The 15,966-nt window shown below is 53.2% G+C and overlaps 1 protein-coding gene across 2 annotated transcripts; it reads left to right on the forward strand.

Moving 5' to 3' along the window:
• Positions 1–334: 334 nt before the first annotated feature.
• LOC119311780 (cadmium/zinc-transporting ATPase HMA3-like) lies at positions 335–4,249 on the forward strand. 2 transcript variants are annotated; one of them, XR_005151168.1, is made up of 7 exons: positions 335–784; positions 922–1,277; positions 1,372–1,627; positions 1,709–2,174; positions 2,256–2,461; positions 2,544–3,567; positions 3,946–4,249. XR_005151168.1 is itself a non-coding variant. In XM_037587481.1 (6 exons), exons 1-6 carry the CDS (start codon positions 541–543, stop codon positions 3,503–3,505), a joined length of 2,490 nt encoding a protein of 829 aa, XP_037443378.1. In that variant the 5' UTR covers positions 336–540; the 3' UTR covers positions 3,506–3,877. The 2 variants fall into 2 exon arrangements, 1 of the variants encoding a protein (XP_037443378.1); XM_037587481.1 differs by lacking the exon at positions 3,946–4,249 and having other exon boundaries at positions 336–784; positions 2,544–3,877.
• The last annotated feature ends 11,717 nt before the right edge of the window (positions 4,250–15,966 follow it).

Below are 15,966 nucleotides of genomic sequence, written 5' to 3' on the forward strand. Positions count from 1 at the left end.
CCTCGACAACTTGGGGGCGAAATGCGGAGTCGAGTTTTGGACCTTGGTTATTGGTTTTGAAGTCCTAACAAAATATTTTGGGAGTACCTAGGACTCATCTAGATGAGATATAATTTGGTCTCATTCATTTTAAAAACAAAAACAGATACAATTCATGTCAGCACACACGCATCTTATAGCATCACATTTAATGACTATAAAAGGTGAATGAGGTCAAATTATATCTCATCTAGATGAGTTCTAGCAAAACTGAAATATTTTATGTTGGGTGTGCGGAGTTGGCCGGTGCGCTTCGAACACTCGCAGAAAAATCGATGCTTTGCCGGATTTGAGTTCCCGGTGGACATGGATCGCCAAATTCCAAGACTTGTTGCTGCCAGTGGCCGCCGTCGCTTTCACTGACGACAGGGTTGCTTGCAGCTCAACCTCTGCTCCTCTTCCAAACCATCGATCTCTGGCTCTGTCGTTGACTTATTTGCAATCTCTCCTTTGGCTTTGTTTCTTGCTGTTCATCCGCCTGCGTCTCTGTCTGGATCATCGATGATGGGCGGCGGCGAGTCGTACGCGGCGCTCGAGGAGAGCCTTCTGCCAGAGCAAGCGGCGGCGAGGAGGCAGTGGGAGAAGACGTACCTGGACGTGCTGGGCGTGTGCTGCTCCGCGGAGGTCGCGCTGGTCGAGCGGCTGCTGGCGCCGCTCGACGGCGTGAGGGCGGTGTCCGTCGTCGTCCCCTCCCGCACCGTCGTCGTCGAGCACGACCCCGCCGCCGTCTCGCAGTCCCGTATCGGTACTAACCAATAAATCCATCCCCTCTCCTGATCTTTACTTGCTCTGATCTGAGCCCAGAATCTCCATGAAAGAAAGCTTAATTACAAGTCGATCACAACGTGTTTGTTGCCTTGTCCGGACTCCGGAACGCATCAGTGAAGGTCCTCAACGGGGCGGGCCTGGAAGCCTCGGTGCGAGCCTACGGCAGCAGCGGGGTCATCGGCCGATGGCCCAGCCCGTACATCGTCGCCTGCGGCGTCCTCCTCCTCGCGTCCTCCTTCAGGTGGCTCCTGCCTCCCCTGCAGTGGCTGGCCCTGGCGGCGGCCTGCGCCGGCGCTCCTCCGATGCTTCTCCGTGGCATCGCCGCCGCCAGCAGGCTGACGCTGGACATCAACATCCTCATGCTTATCGCCGTTGCCGGTGCCGTCGCCCTCAAGGACTACACGGAGGCAGGCGTCATCGTCTTCCTCTTCACCACTGCGGAGTGGCTCGAGACCCTGGCCTGCACCAAGGTTACCTACAACAATTACAGTATGAATCCTCAGTTACTTTCCATGATCGATGGTATCAATATGAATTTTCCTAACACAAAGTGTGATGTGTCAGGCCAGCGCCGGGATGTCGTCGTTGATGAGCATGATCCCGCCGAAGGCAGTCCTCGCCGAGACGGGCGAGGTCGTCAACGTGCGCGACATCGGTGTGGGCGCCGTCATCGCGGTCAGAGCAGGGGAGATGGTGCCGGTGGACGGCATGGTGGTCGACGGGCAGAGTGAGGTCGACGAGAGGAGCCTCACCGGCGAGTCGTACCCGGTGCCCAAGCAGCCGCACTCCGAGGTCTGGGCCGGCACGCTCAACTTGGACGGTACAAAAACTGGCCGGCTTGTTTCTTCTCCTTCTTGAAGGCAGCGACGTTCTTGCGGTGATCTGAGCTACTGTCATGCAGGTTACATCGCCGTGAGGACAATGGCTCTCGCCGAGAACTCCACGGTGGCCAAGATGGAGAGGCTGGTGGAGGAGGCCCAGCAGAGCAAGTCCAGGACGCAGCGGCTGATCGACTCCTGCGCCAAGTACTACACGCCGGCCGTGGTGGTTCTCGGAGCAGGGGTGGCGCTGCTGCCGCCGCTGCTGGGGGCGCGCGACGCGGAGCGGTGGTTCCGGCTGGCGCTGGTGCTGCTGGTGAGCGCGTGCCCGTGCGCTCTGGTGCTGTCGACGCCGGTCGCGACGTTCTGCGCGCTGCTGACGGCGGCGAGGATGGGGGTCCTCGTCAAGGGAGGGGACGTCCTCGAGTCGCTTGGCGAGATCAAGGCCGTGGCGTTCGACAAGACCGGCACCATCACCAGAGGGGAGTTCACCGTCGACATGTTCGACGTGGTTGGACACAAGGTTCAGATGAGCCATCTTCTTTACTGGTATGTGTACGTCCTCTGGGCCGGCATTGAAATTTCACTGATGAAAATATCCAGTGCTGAAATGAGAGCTTCTTCTCGCAGGATCTCAAGCATCGAGAGCAAATCTAGCCACCCAATGGCGGCTGCGCTCGTGGAGCACGCGCAGTCGAAATCCATCGAGCCGAAACCGGAATGCGTCGCCGAGTTCCGCGTCCTTCCCGGCGAGGGCATATATGGAGAGATCGACGGGATGCGCATCTACGTCGGGAACAAGAGGGTCTTGGCGAGGGGATCATCCTGTCAGACAGGTGAGCTGAGAGCAGAGCAAACATACATTTGGTACGTGCTTGACCGATGAAGTTTTGAGAAAGAAAACTTTCTTGCTTGCAGTTCCAGAAAGAATGAACGGTCTGAAAGGCGTCTCCATGGGCTACGTGATCTGCGACGGGGACCTCGTCGGAGTGTTTTCCCTCTCAGACGACTGCCGGACCGGCGCGGCCGAGGCGATTCGAGAGCTGGCGTCCATGGGCATCAGCTCAGTACTGCTCACGGGGGACATCGCGGAGGCGGCCATGCACGCGCAGGAGCAGCTGGGCGGCGCCTTGTTGGAGGAGGTCCACTCGGAGCTCTTCCCGGAGGACAAGGTCCGGCTGGTGGGCGCGCTGAAGGCGAGGGCTGGGCCGACGATGATGGTCGGCGACGGCATGAACGACGCCCCGGCGCTGGCAACGGCGGACGTGGGCGTCTCCATGGGCATCTCCGGCTCGGCCGCGGCCATGGAGACCAGCCACGCGACGCTCATGTCCAGCGACATCCTCAGGGTCCCGGAGGCCGTGAGGCTCGGCAGGCGCGCGCGCCGGACCATCGCCGTCAACATGGCGTCCTCGGTCGCCGCCAAGGCCGCCGTCCTCGCGCTCGCGGTCGCCTGGCGCCCGGTGCTGTGGGCGGCGGTCCTCGCCGACGTGGGGACGTGCCTGCTCGTCGTGCTCAACAGCATGCTGCTGCTGGGGGAGCGGCGCGGACGCCGCGGGAAGGAGGACGCGTGCCGCGCCACGGCCAGGTCGCTGGAGATGAGAAGGTCTCAGCTCGCCGCTGTCTCATCGGATGCCGCTGCCACTAAAAGCGTCGGAAAGACGGGCGGCGACGCATCGAAAGGCTGCCATTGCTGCCACAAGCCAAGCAGGTCCCCTGAGCACTCGGTTGCCATCGACGTACGGGCCGACGAGCAGCGTGAAGGGCCGACGGCCGCGACGTGTGCGCCGGCAAAAAAGGTCGAAGTCACCGGATCTGTCAACGCTTCCGTGATGCCTGCTTCATCGAGCTGCGTGTCGGCAGGATGCTGCTCCCCGTGAAACAGGTAGCAAGGGAAGCTTGCAAGAAAATGGCTCCGTGGTGAATATCACAATAGTTACAGGTAAGTTGACTGAATTTGTAACTTGGGTAAGTTAACTTTATGGAAAGAGAAATGTATAAGGAAGAAAAAAGAAGAATGGCCGTTCGATCTTAATTTTTTTTTTGCAAGGTCCATTGGATCTTAATCTAATGGTTAAGAACATCGACTTACCCATTAAATTTTGGGTATGTCTAGGTTTCAGTCGACTCAGTCAAGTGATATAACATGTATAATAAAGAAAAAAGGAAATTTAAAAAATACACGAATTTTAATGTGAGATCTCACGAGTATAGTGTCAATTGAGACTTAGCAAGACTGTTAATTTTTCGTGCGACGTTGATGAATATATAAAAAATGAGACCAACCCAAGGGCTAACCCTCGTTGGCATTTATTTATAGGAGAAACTCCGCGAGCACCACGTGTCCAAGCCGGGACTTGAACTCGGGTGGGCTGGCAGCAATCTCAGCTGCCCAGTCAACGGGTCGACGAAAGTGGAACCGCGAGGTGGCACGTGTGGAAAGAGAGTAACCATCCTAGTTTCTAGAACTCCTCCATCATGGTAGATGTTGCTTTTCTTGTAAAGGACGACATTGGAAAGCAAAGGTTGGCCGTGGCCATGCTGGCCATCATGTAGTTTATAGAAGTAGCTACTCTCATGTAAATAACCTTTGTACTTGATTTCTTTTCTATCTTAATTAACAAAATCGACAGAGCTCCTGCTTTGCATCGTCCAAAAACAAATGTGCATTGCTCATTTAAGTATGGGAATGCCATACTATTGGTTTGAGTTGAATCTAGTCCCCTCGTTACAAGTACATACATCCTTGCAATCTCTATGATGCTTACAATCATTAATCTTTTTTTTTGCGAGAATAGAATCATTAATCTTGTTATAGTAGTGACTAGAAGGTAGTGTGCGCCGTTGTCATGTCACTTTCTTTATTTTAGGTTATGAGATTGAAAATAATTGTTATTTTCTTCTCCCTAGTAACATATGCAGTGCCCGATCTAGCCTTAAAGCATCTCCAACAGATGCGCTAATAAGCCACGCGCTGGATAAAACCGCTATATAGCGCGCGACAGAAAGTAGCGAGCAGCCGTCCTATAATCTCGCACACGGTAAACAAGCGTCAGCGCGCTCGGAAAAACTGCATCGCGAGCTGGGTATTTTGTGCGCCAGCTCCAGCGCTGGGTGTTTTCTGCGCTAGCTCTAGCTCCAACCGCCGGCACGCTAAATTTTGCAGCGTCTATAAAAGCAACTACCCCCTCCCGCCTCCCTCCCCCGGCGCTAAAACGCTATTGCGCTACCGCGCGTCTGTTGGAGATGCTTTTACTATCAGTGATCCCATGGGGCTTATATGGGGCTCCTCTCCCTCTGTCTGTGCTCCAGCGAAAGGAGGGGACATGATCCCACTGCTTTGTTCAGGTGGTAGGGTTAGGATTAAGTTTATGGTTTGGACTTCGGTTAGCCCGTGCTGAGACGATGGTGTCGTCGTCTGGATGTGTATCGAGAAATATGTGCCCTTAGTCTAGTTTTTTGGATTTGAATTTTTGTGTGCAGGTTTGAGGTCTATCTTGGTAGCACTGTCTTGCGAAGAGGTCGGCATGGATTTGCGGTTTGATCTTTCAGTTCCGCTTCCAATCGGAGAAGTTTAGTCAATCTTGGATTCGTCGGGGAGCGTTTGAGGATTGTATTCTCTGATTACGTCTTGTTGGATCTGGGGCATTCAACAAACCCCTCTGATGGCAGATGTCTTATTTTCTACATCAACGACTTCGCGATCGCTGCTGTTACAAACTCCTAAGTTTCAACTATTTGAACTCTCGTACATTCGACTTGTTTGTGCTAGATTTGTGCATCAGATCAAAGGCCTTGACCAACACCCATTTGCACGTTGCACCAAGACACCGAGGAGTTTCACTGTTCGTTTATGCTCTTTGAGTTGGTCACAGTCTGTTTCTTGCAGTCCACAGTCAACATCATCTATTGACTTGAATTATTTTTATTACTAAATTTAATTTATTATTCATGCTTGCCTCGGCCTCTGGTTTATTTCATCACTAACTAGTCATTCTGCCTCGATAGCCATGCCATTCCCTCTTCCACTGTGTCCCCTCCTCTAGCGACATGGGGAACATAGTCGCCGCCGCCGTCGCCGCTAGGCCTACAGTCACCCTCCCCCTCCACATTGCCATCGCTAGAGGGTTCGCCCGTGAAGCCTGGGGAGGCTCAGTGAAGGTGGTGGCGAGGCGCTCCCTTCATGGTGTTGTGGCGTGAGATCTGAGGCTGTCTGCTAGCCTGGGACGGCGTCCTCCCTCGTGGCGGTGGTGGCAGTCACCAGCGCGCGGGGCGTTGGGTGTGCAACCTCGGCTAGATCAAGGATGACGGTGGCGTGCGTGACGTTGCGGCGCGGTGGGCATCCGACTTGAGTCTATATGGGCTCAATCTGAGCCTGTGCGGGCCTCCGTGTCGGCGTGGAGCTTGGCCCGATCTGGGTTAGTGGTGGTGGGAGACTTGTCTCCCTTCTGTCTGGGTATCTCTGTGAGGCATCCTCAGTTGTGTTTCTTTGATAGGTCGCAATTCCAGCGCTACACAGGCTACAGCGGTGATGTTCTGTATGGGCTTCGGGCCACCAAATTTGGTCGGCGAGAGGGTGCGGTGAAGGAAATATGCCCTAGAGGCAATAATAAAGTTATTATTTACTTCCTTATTTCATGATAAATGTTTATTATTCATGCTAAAAGTGTATTAACTGGAAACTTAGTACATGTGTGAATACATAGACAAAACATATAGTCCCTAGTGTGCCTTGATACGTCTCCAACGTATCTATATTTTTTGATTGTTCCATGCTATTATATTACCCCTTTTGGATGTTTATGGGCTTTATTTTACACATTTATATTATTTTTGGGACTAACCTACTAACCGGAGGCCCAACCCGCATTGCTGTTTTTTTGCCTATTTCAGTATTTCGAAGAAAAGGAATATCAAACGGAGTCCGAACGGAATGAAACCTTCGGGAGCGTGATTTTTGGAACGAACGTGATCTAGAGGACTTGGAGTGCAAGTCAAGAAGCAGCCGAGGCCTCCACGAGATAGAGGGCGCCCCCCCTATAGGGCGCGCCCCTGTCTCGTGGGCCCCTCGGGCGTCCACCGACGTACTTCTTCCTCCTATATAAGCCTACGTACCCCGAAAACATCCAGGGAGCACCCGAAACACAATTTCCACCGCCGTAACCTTCTGTATCCGCGAGATCTCATCTTAGAGCCTTCACCGGCGCTCTGCCGGAGAGGGAATCGACCATGGAGGGCTTCTACATCAACACCATAGCCCCTCCGATGAGTTGTGAGTAGTTTACCACAGACCTACGGGTCCATAGTTATTAGCTAGATGGCTTCTTCTCTCTTTTTGAATCTCAATACAATGTTCTTCCCCTCTCTTGTGAAGATCTATTCGATGTAAAAGAGAAAACTCTTTTTGCGGTGTGTTTGTCGAGATCCGATGAATTGTGGGTTTATGATCAAGTTTATCTATGAATAATATTTGAATCTTCTCTGAATTCCTTTTTGTATGATTGAGTTATCTTTGCAAGTCTCTTCGAATTATCAGTTTGGTTTGGCCTACTAGATTGATCTTTCTTGCCATGGGATAAGTGCTTAGCTTTGGGTTCAATCTTGCGGTGTCCTTTCCCAGTGATAGCAGGGGCAGCAAGGCACGTATTGTATTGTTGCCATCGAGGATAAAAAGATGGGGTTTATATCATATTGCTTGAGTTTATCCCTCTACATCATGTCATCTTGCTTAATGCGTTACTCTGTTCTTTATGAACTTAATACTCTAGATGCAGGCAAGCGTCGGTCGATGTGTGGAGTAATAGTAGTAGATGCAGGCAGGAGTCGGTCTACTTGTTGCGGACGTGATGCCTATATACATGATCATGCCTAGATAATCTCATAATTATTCGCTTTTCTATCAATTGCTCGACAGTAATTTGTTCACCCACCGTAATACTTATACTATCTTGAGAGAAGCCACTAGTGAAACCTATGGCCCCCGGGTCTATCTCTTATCATATTTGCTCCCAATCTACTTTTATTTGCATCTTTACTTTTTGCATCTATATTATAAAATACCAAAAATATATTTATCTTATCATACTATCTCTATTAGATCTCACTTTTGCAAGTGACCGTGAAGGGATTGACAACCCCTTTATTGCGTTGGTTGCGAGTTCTTGGTTTGTTTGTGTAGGTGCGTGGAACTTTTGAGGAGCCTCCTAATGGATTGATACCTTGGTTCCTAAAAACTGAGGGAAATACTTATGCTACTATCACCCTTTCCTCTTCAAGGAAAACCAACGCAAGCTCAAGACGTAGCAAGAAGGATTTCTGGCGCTGTTGCCGGGGAGGTCTTCGCTCAAGTCAAGACATACCAAGTACCCATCACAAACCTATCTCCCTCGCATTTACATTATTTGCCATTTGCCTCTTGTTTTCCTCTCCCCCACTTTATCCTTGCCGTTTTATTTGCCCTCTCTTTCCCAATCTCCTCCTCTCTTTTCGCTTGCCTTTTTTCTGCTTGTTTGTGTGTTGGATTACTTGTTGCCGTGGCGCAAGATAATACCAAATTGTATGATTTCTCGAATACCAATAATAATGATTTCCTTAGTACTCCGATTGCTCCTCTTAATGATGTTGAGTCTTGTGAAATCAATACTGCTTTGCTGAATCTTGTTATGAAAGATCAATTCGCCGGCCTTCCTAGTGAAGATGCCGCTACTCATCTAAACAACTTTATTGATTTGTGAGTGTCGGTGCACTAGAGTAGGGGTACCCTAGTATCCCGAACTTGTGCACGGGCAGCTGCAGTACCCCGCGGCAAGGTTTGCCGGGTGACCGCCAAGATCCTCCGTGGTTCCTTTGGAGCCATTCAAGAACAAAGTATTCAAGCCAAGGAGACAAGGCCCCGACAAGAGGAGCTTGCCGGGAAGGCCAACCAAGGCATCTCAAGGAACTTGCCGCGACGCGCCATGCGTCCCGGCGAGGCCCGGTGAGCGACAAGCTTCCGGACGCGACAAGACAACGACCGCGGCAAGGCGCTTGCCGCGGCAAGCTACCACTCTGTACCCGCGCTCCAGCACATCCACCAACGTGTCGCCCTGGGACCTTTCCAGGCGCGCGTGACAAGAGGCTGTGCAGCCAGCGGTGCGCGGTGGCAAGAGACGCTGACAAGATTGCCATTGTGGCGAGTGGTGCGTCCCCGACGGTCCTTTTTGCACTATTTGGGTGACGCAGACGGGCATTTAATGCCTTTGTCCCCTGCCGTCAGGGTTAGGTACGATACACTGTACAGGTAGTTGTACCTACCGCAATTCCTTTTCCATTTTTGCCCTTGTCTATGTTGCCACCTATCGGAGACCCCTTTAGCATATAAAAGGAGGCCCATGCGCAACGTAGAGGGGGGTTCGAAGGACAGAAAAACACCCACGCTCGGTCTCGTTAGCAGCTAGTGTGTACTGTAGCACTCAGCGCTCCCGAGCAAGAACTCAATACACTCAGACATGCAGCAGTAGGAGTGTTATCTCTCCGGAGAGCTCCGAAGCTGGGTAAACTGCTCGTGTGCTTCGCCTCGATCCGCTCTTCGTGCGATCTCCGCCCCCCGCCGAACCGAAAGGGGCTCGGTCCACCGGTCCCATAGGTGTTCGTGGATCAGCTTCCCCGACATCTTTGGCGCGCCAGGTAGGGGGCGTCGAGGTTGTGTGAACCTGATCCGACGTTCACACGAGCTAGATCTTCATCTTCTTCATCGACATGCCACCGAAGAAGAAGGCTCCGGCGACAGCTGTTCCGTCCACGTCGATCCAACCACCACCAGAGCAAACGGGTGGTGGGGTAGACGTCGGCGGAAGAACGGACATCGACGAGGGAACCCACGGTGCTGCCAGGTCCAACGACAAGGCTGCGCAGACCTCGGCGTCCGTACATGCACCACGCCCATCTCAGGAGGCGCAGGACCGACAGCGTCATGGTATTCACAGTGCCATACGTTTGTTGGACCAAGATCGAGCTGGTGGATCTCGGGGTGCTCAAGACCGGCCTGCACGCCAACGTGCTGGCACGAGCGAGACACGGTCGCCTGGACGGGATACTGCTCCTTCTAACATAATTAGAAGTCCGAGCATATCCCGCTCCTCGCACCGTTCGCCACTGCCGCTCACCACTCCAATAGAAGCTCTGGCGCGAGCTCAACTGCTCCTGGATTACCCTCCAACGGCAGACAAGATCGATGAATGGAGGGCCACCATTCAGAGTCTCATCGGCTTCACCAATGGCGACACTCCGCGGCAGCCGAGTACATCGCTGCCGCGGCAGGACAGCCAGGCACGAGCTGATGGCGACAAAACCGGTGGGGGTGCAACCACCATGCACTCTCCATCCCGAAGGCCAAAATCGCCGACTCGCCGGATCCACCTCGACAGCGACTCCACCGCATCATCAGATCCATGAGTTCGTCGCGATCAGCGCCAAGTTCTTCACGAACGACAACAAGAAGACGCTCGAACTCGCATCGAGCGCCGAAGAGAAGCGCGGCGTCAATCGGACCAGCGCGCTGGGCCCTCTGTCGACACGCATGCACCAGGGGAACCAGGCGACTTGCCGTACGCGGTAGGTTGCCCTGCGTTCACTCGTGAGCTGCGGCAAGTCCAGTGGCCCAGCACGAAGAATTTCAAGCCAGACGTACCAGAGAAGTACGACGGCAAGTCGCATCCGTTGGAGTTCCTCAGCATCTACACCATCGCGGTGCAAGCTGCCGGGGGGCGGGACGACAAGATCCTGGCCAACTACTTCCCGCTGGTGTTCAAGCCCAATGTCAGATCCTGGCTCATGCACTTGCCGGACAACTCCATATCCTCCTGGGCAGACCTATGCCATCAGTTTGTCGGCGCCTTTACAGGCGGCCACAAGCCTCCTGGCCAAGAGAGCGACCTTCATCTGCTCGCCCAGAAGGAAGGGGAGCCCCTGCGCAAGTACATTCAGAGATTCAGCCGCGTATAGCACAACATCCCAGATGTCCACCCTGCCGCGGTAATCAGCGCGTTCCATCAGAACATGCGAAATCGCAGGATGCGGGAGGAGATGGCGATGTGCAAGATCAGAGACGTCAGTGAGCTATATGCCCTGGCCGACAAGTGCGCGCGTGCTGAGGAAGGGAGGAAACTCCCCGGAGAGAATACAGAAGCAGGAGGATCAGATAGTGAGGAGGCCGCCTCGGCAAGGAAAAACCGGCGGCGGAACAACAGGAAGAAGAAAGGCAAAGGTGTGCTAGTCGTTGAGCAGTCCGGCAACGGAGGTGGCGCCAAGAAAGCCAAAGCTAGTAGCTCCGGCGAGGGGATTGCCGCAGGCACCAACTACCAGGCTATGGCGGTCGCCGACAAGCAGGACGACACCAACAAGCAGTACTGCAAGATCCACCGCACCAAGGGCCATGACCTCCAGAGTTGCAAGAAGGTCGAGCAGCTTGTCGAGCAGCAAAAGGCTGAATACGAGCGACGCGACAAGGAGAAGGCCCAGGAAGGTGCTGGAGGAGCCGGCAAGAAATGCCCCGGCCGAGGAGGACGCCGCGGCAAGGCCAAGCAGCGGCAAGGAGACAGACCTCCCCGTGGCTGCGACAAGGATGAAGAGGACGACGACAATTAAGATATGGATGATGACGAGACCGATGAGCAGGGGTTCCAGAAGGCCACAGAGGTCCTGTGCGTTGACGGCGGTGCTTCTCTGCATACTTCACACCGCCAGCTCAAGCAGTGGGTGCGGGAAGTCAATGCGGCAGAACCACCCGTCGAGTCATGCAAGCCTCTAAAATGGTCCAGCACGCCTATCATCTTTGATATTGAGGACCACCCTGATCGCATAACTGCGGTCGGATGCTTGCTGATGTTGGTTTCACCAACTATCCGCAACCTCAAGGTCACTAAGATGCTAGTTGACGGCGGGGCCGGCTTGAACCTGATCTCCTCCGTGGTACTCCAGAAACTCCAGATCCCTGATAGCGAGCTCGGAGAGACCGGCACATTCCAAGGAATCAATCCGGGAAGGAGCAAGCCGAAGGGAAAGATCACGTTGCCGGTGACATTTGGCAGCGAGTTGAACTTCAGGACTGAGAGGGTCACTTTTGACGTTGCTGACTTTCCATTGCCTTACAATGGGATACTCGGCCGTCCAGCACTCGCCAAATTCATGGCAGCCTCTCACTATGCATACAACATACTGAAGATGCCAGGCCCGATAAGTGTCATCTCTGTCCCTGGCGACAAGAAGGATGCTCTTATCTGCGCCGACAAGATCTACCGGGAAGCAACAGCCGCAACGGATCGCAAGTCACTTGCCGTTGAAGCTCCCAGGGCGAAGAAGAAGACCAAGTCCGGCAAGAGTTCTGATGCCCACTCCGGCAAGCGCACCTCTTCGGAGTGCTGCGCTGCCGTCGAGGACGCACCATCGAGCTCCACCGGCAAGTGTAAGAAGACAATGGCAGCTCCACCAGAGACCAAGAAGGTGCCCGCCAAGGAGGATGGCGCTGGTGGTACTTTCACCATCAGTGCCACTCTCGACCCTAATTAGGAAAGCACGTTCGTTGCTTTCCTGCGGGCGAACGTCGACGTATTTGCGTGGCAACCGTCTGACATCCCCGGTGTTCCCAGGAATGTAATCGAGCACCGTCTTGCCTCTGTCCCCATGCGCGGCCCGTCAAGCAGAAACTCAAGAAGCAAGCAGTGGAGCGCCAAGAATTCATCGCAGAAGAAATCAGGAAATTGGAAGCAGCAGGCCTTGTCAGAGGAGTGCTCCATCCTACGTGGTTGGCCAACCCTGTAGTCGTGCGCAAGGCAAATGGGAAATGGAGGCTTTGTATCGACTTTACCGATGTCAATAAAGCTTGTCCCAAAGACCCATTTCCCTTGCCGCGCATCGACCAAATTGTTGACTCCACAGCCGGATGTGACTTGCTTTCATTTCTTGATGCATACTCAGGATACCATCAGATCTTCATGGCAGAAGAGGATGAGGAGAAGACCGCATTCATCACCCCATGTGGCACATACTATTTCGTGCGGATGCCTTTCGGTTTAAAGAATGCTGGTTCAACATTTGCAAGGGTAGTCCATGATGCTTTTGAGCCGCAAATACACAGAAATGTGGAAGCCTATATGGATGACATAGTGGTCAAGAGCAAGGACAAGGCGACTCTGATTCAAGATTTAGACAAAACCTTTGCAAATCTGCGCAAGATCAACCTCAAGCTTAACCCCGAGAAATGTGTGTTTGGAGTCCCCTCCGGCAAGCTTCTCGGGTTCTTCGTGTCTCAGCGGGGAATTGAAGCCAATCCCGACAAGATCAAGGCCATTGAGCAGATTGAAGCACCAAAGCGCGTCAAGGATGTGCGAAGACTTGCCGGTTGCATAGCTGCTCTCAGCAGGTTTATCTCTAGGTCTCCTGAGCGCGCCCTGCCATTTTTCAAAATATTGAAAAAGGCATGTCCAATGAAATGGACTCCGGAAGCGGAGGCTGCACTGCAGGACTTAAAGAGATACCTGTCCTCCACTCCAACACTTGTCGCACCTAAGCCACAAGAGAAGTTGCTGCTATATATAGCGGCAACCAATCAAGTGGTTAGTGCTGCGTTAGTAGCGGAGAGGGAGGCAGGTGATGAGCCAGCAACCACGGCAGATACATCCAGCGACAAGCAGACAACTTCACCGGCAAGCTCTGGTCCCGACAAAGATGGATCCGCGCAGGCGCGTGAGAAGATGCAGAAAAGAATGGTGCAGCGCCCAGTTTACTTTGTCAGTTCCCTTCTGCAGGGGGCTAGGTCAAGGTACTCTGGTGTGCAGAAATTGCTTTTCGGCCTTCTCATGGCCTCGAGAAAGCTGCGCCATTACTTCCAAGCACATGAGATCACAATCGTCACTCGTTTTCCGCTGAAGAGGATATTGCAAAATCCAGAAGCAACAGGCAGGATCGTCGAGTGGGCGCTGGAACTGTCAAGCTTTGGCCTCAAGTTTGAGAGCACTTCAACTATCCAAAGCAGAGCATTGGCGGAGTTCATAGCAGAATGGACGCCAACACAAGATGAAGAAATTCCAGAAACAAGCATCCCCGTCAAGGAAGCAAGCAAAGAGTGGCTGATGTACTTTGATGGTGCCTTCTCGCTGCAAGGCGCCGGTGCGGGCGTGCTACTTGTTGCACCCACCGGAGAGCACCTCAAGTACGTAGTCCAGATGCACTTTCCCAAGGAGCAAGCAACGAACAATACCACAGAGTATGAAGGTTTGCTTGCCGGTCTCAGGATCGCAGCAGACCTTGGGATCAAGAAGCTCATTGTCAGGGGTGACTCACAGCTTGTCATCCGCCAAGTGAACAAGAATTATCAGAGTCTGCTGATGGAAGCTTACGTTGATGAAGTGAGAAAACTAGAAGAGCACTTTGACGGCCTACAGATGGAACATGTTCCAAGAGCTCAGAACGACATTGCCGATGGCCTGTCGAAGTGCGCCACACTTAAGTTACCTGTGGAACCAGGGATCTTTGTGCTCAAACTGACCCAGCCGTCTGTAACGCCATCAACTGGACAGAGCAAGAAGAGGAAGTTGATTTCTGGTGACTATTTTCCGGCAGAGCTCCCTGAAGCCGCCGCCAAGAAGGTCCTCAAGATCAACACCAAGGGTGCTGAGGAGCAGTCTGCTCCGGCAAGCCCTAGGGTTTGTTCCATTGAAGCAGGCGTTCCCGACAAGTTTTGCTCCGGCAAGCTTGCCGGGGAACGTCAAGCTCCGGCTGAGCCGCAGGTTCTCGCTGTAGAAGCGGATGTTCCCGCAGCAGCAGATGTGCCTTTAGTCCTTGTTGTCGAGCCCCAAGCTCCAACATGGGCATAGCAGATTGTCCGTTTCCTTCAGACAGGAGAACTTCCCGAAGAGCAAGAAGAAGCGGAAAGAGTAGCCCGGCAGTCAAGTATGTACCAGTTTGTCGACAACACACTATACAGAAGAAGACTCAACGGCGTGAAATTGAAGTGTATTCACCGGGAAGACGGACAAAAGCTGTTGGCAGAGATACATGGAGGCATATGTGGTCACCACATTGGCGCAAGAGCACTTGCCGGCAAGGCGTTCCGGCAAGGTTTCTTTTGGCCGACAGCCCTCCAGGATGCAACTGCACAAGTAACCAAGTGTGAAGCGTGCCAGTTCCATTCCAAGCAGATACGCCAGCCAGCTCAAGCTCTCCAGACGATCCCTTTATCCTGGCCATTTTCGGTTTGGGGGCTCGACATCCTCGGCCCCTTTCCCCGAGCTGTCGGGGGCTTTGAGTACTTGTACGTTGCAATCGACAAGTTCACAAAGTGACCGGAAGTGGAACCAGTGAGGAAGGTGACAGCACAGTCAGCAGGCAAGTTCTTCAGGTCGATTGTTTGCCGCTTCGGGATCCCTAACAGGATCATCACCGACAACGGCACGCAATTCACGAGCCGCACCTTCATGCAGTACGTCCACGATCTTGGCGCTAAGGTCTGCTTCGCTTCTGTTGCTCATCCGAGAAGTAACGGTCAAGCGGAGAGGGCGAATGCTGAAGTGCTGCGCGGGCTCAAGACCAGGACTTTCGACAGGCTGCGCAAGAGCGGAAAGAACTGGATTGAGGAGCTGCCGGTGGTTCTTTGGTCGATCAGGACGACGCCAAATCGAGCCACTGGCCAGACACCTTTCGCTCTAGTCTATGGAGCAGAGGCAGTTCTCCCCACGGAACTCGTATACGGGACACCTCGAGTGCTCGCTTATGATGAGCTTGAGCAAGAGCAGTTGCGACAGGATGACGCGCTGCTCCTTGAGGAGGACCATCTTCAGGCCGCTGTACGAGCTGCTCGATATCAGCAAGCTTTGCGCCGCTACCATAGCCGCAAAGTTAATGCCAGAAGTCTCGAGGAAGGCGACCTTGTTCTTCGGCGCGTTCAGTCCGCCAAGAATTCCAACAAGTTGACGCCGAAGTGGGAAGGCCCTTACCGGGTGAAACGAGTCACTAGGCCTGGCGCTGTCCGCCTTGAGACCGAAGATGGCATTCCGGTGAGCAACTCCTGGAACATTGAGCATCTTCGTAAGTTTTACCCGTAAGGCGCGGTTGCCGGAACCTGTTCGAGCAACCACCTTTTGTACAAGTCTTGCCGATGTTGCATGTAATCCTTTGTACAAAGCCGGGCGCAGACCCCGTGCATAAGTAAAGCTCATGTGCTCCGCACATCTTGTCAATTTCATGATTTCTACTTTGCATGCATTATCTGACACTTTGTGCAACGCCTACCCCCGGTAAGCTATAACGAGCCATAAGGCTCCATATCTTTATTTTTTCTTCTTTCTTTTTCTCAAAGAAAGGAAGG

The sequence above is a fragment of the Triticum dicoccoides genome, chromosome 5B (genome assembly GCF_002162155.2).
Source record: "Triticum dicoccoides isolate Atlit2015 ecotype Zavitan chromosome 5B, WEW_v2.0, whole genome shotgun sequence".
Classification (NCBI taxonomy): Eukaryota; Viridiplantae; Streptophyta; class Magnoliopsida; order Poales; family Poaceae; genus Triticum; species Triticum dicoccoides.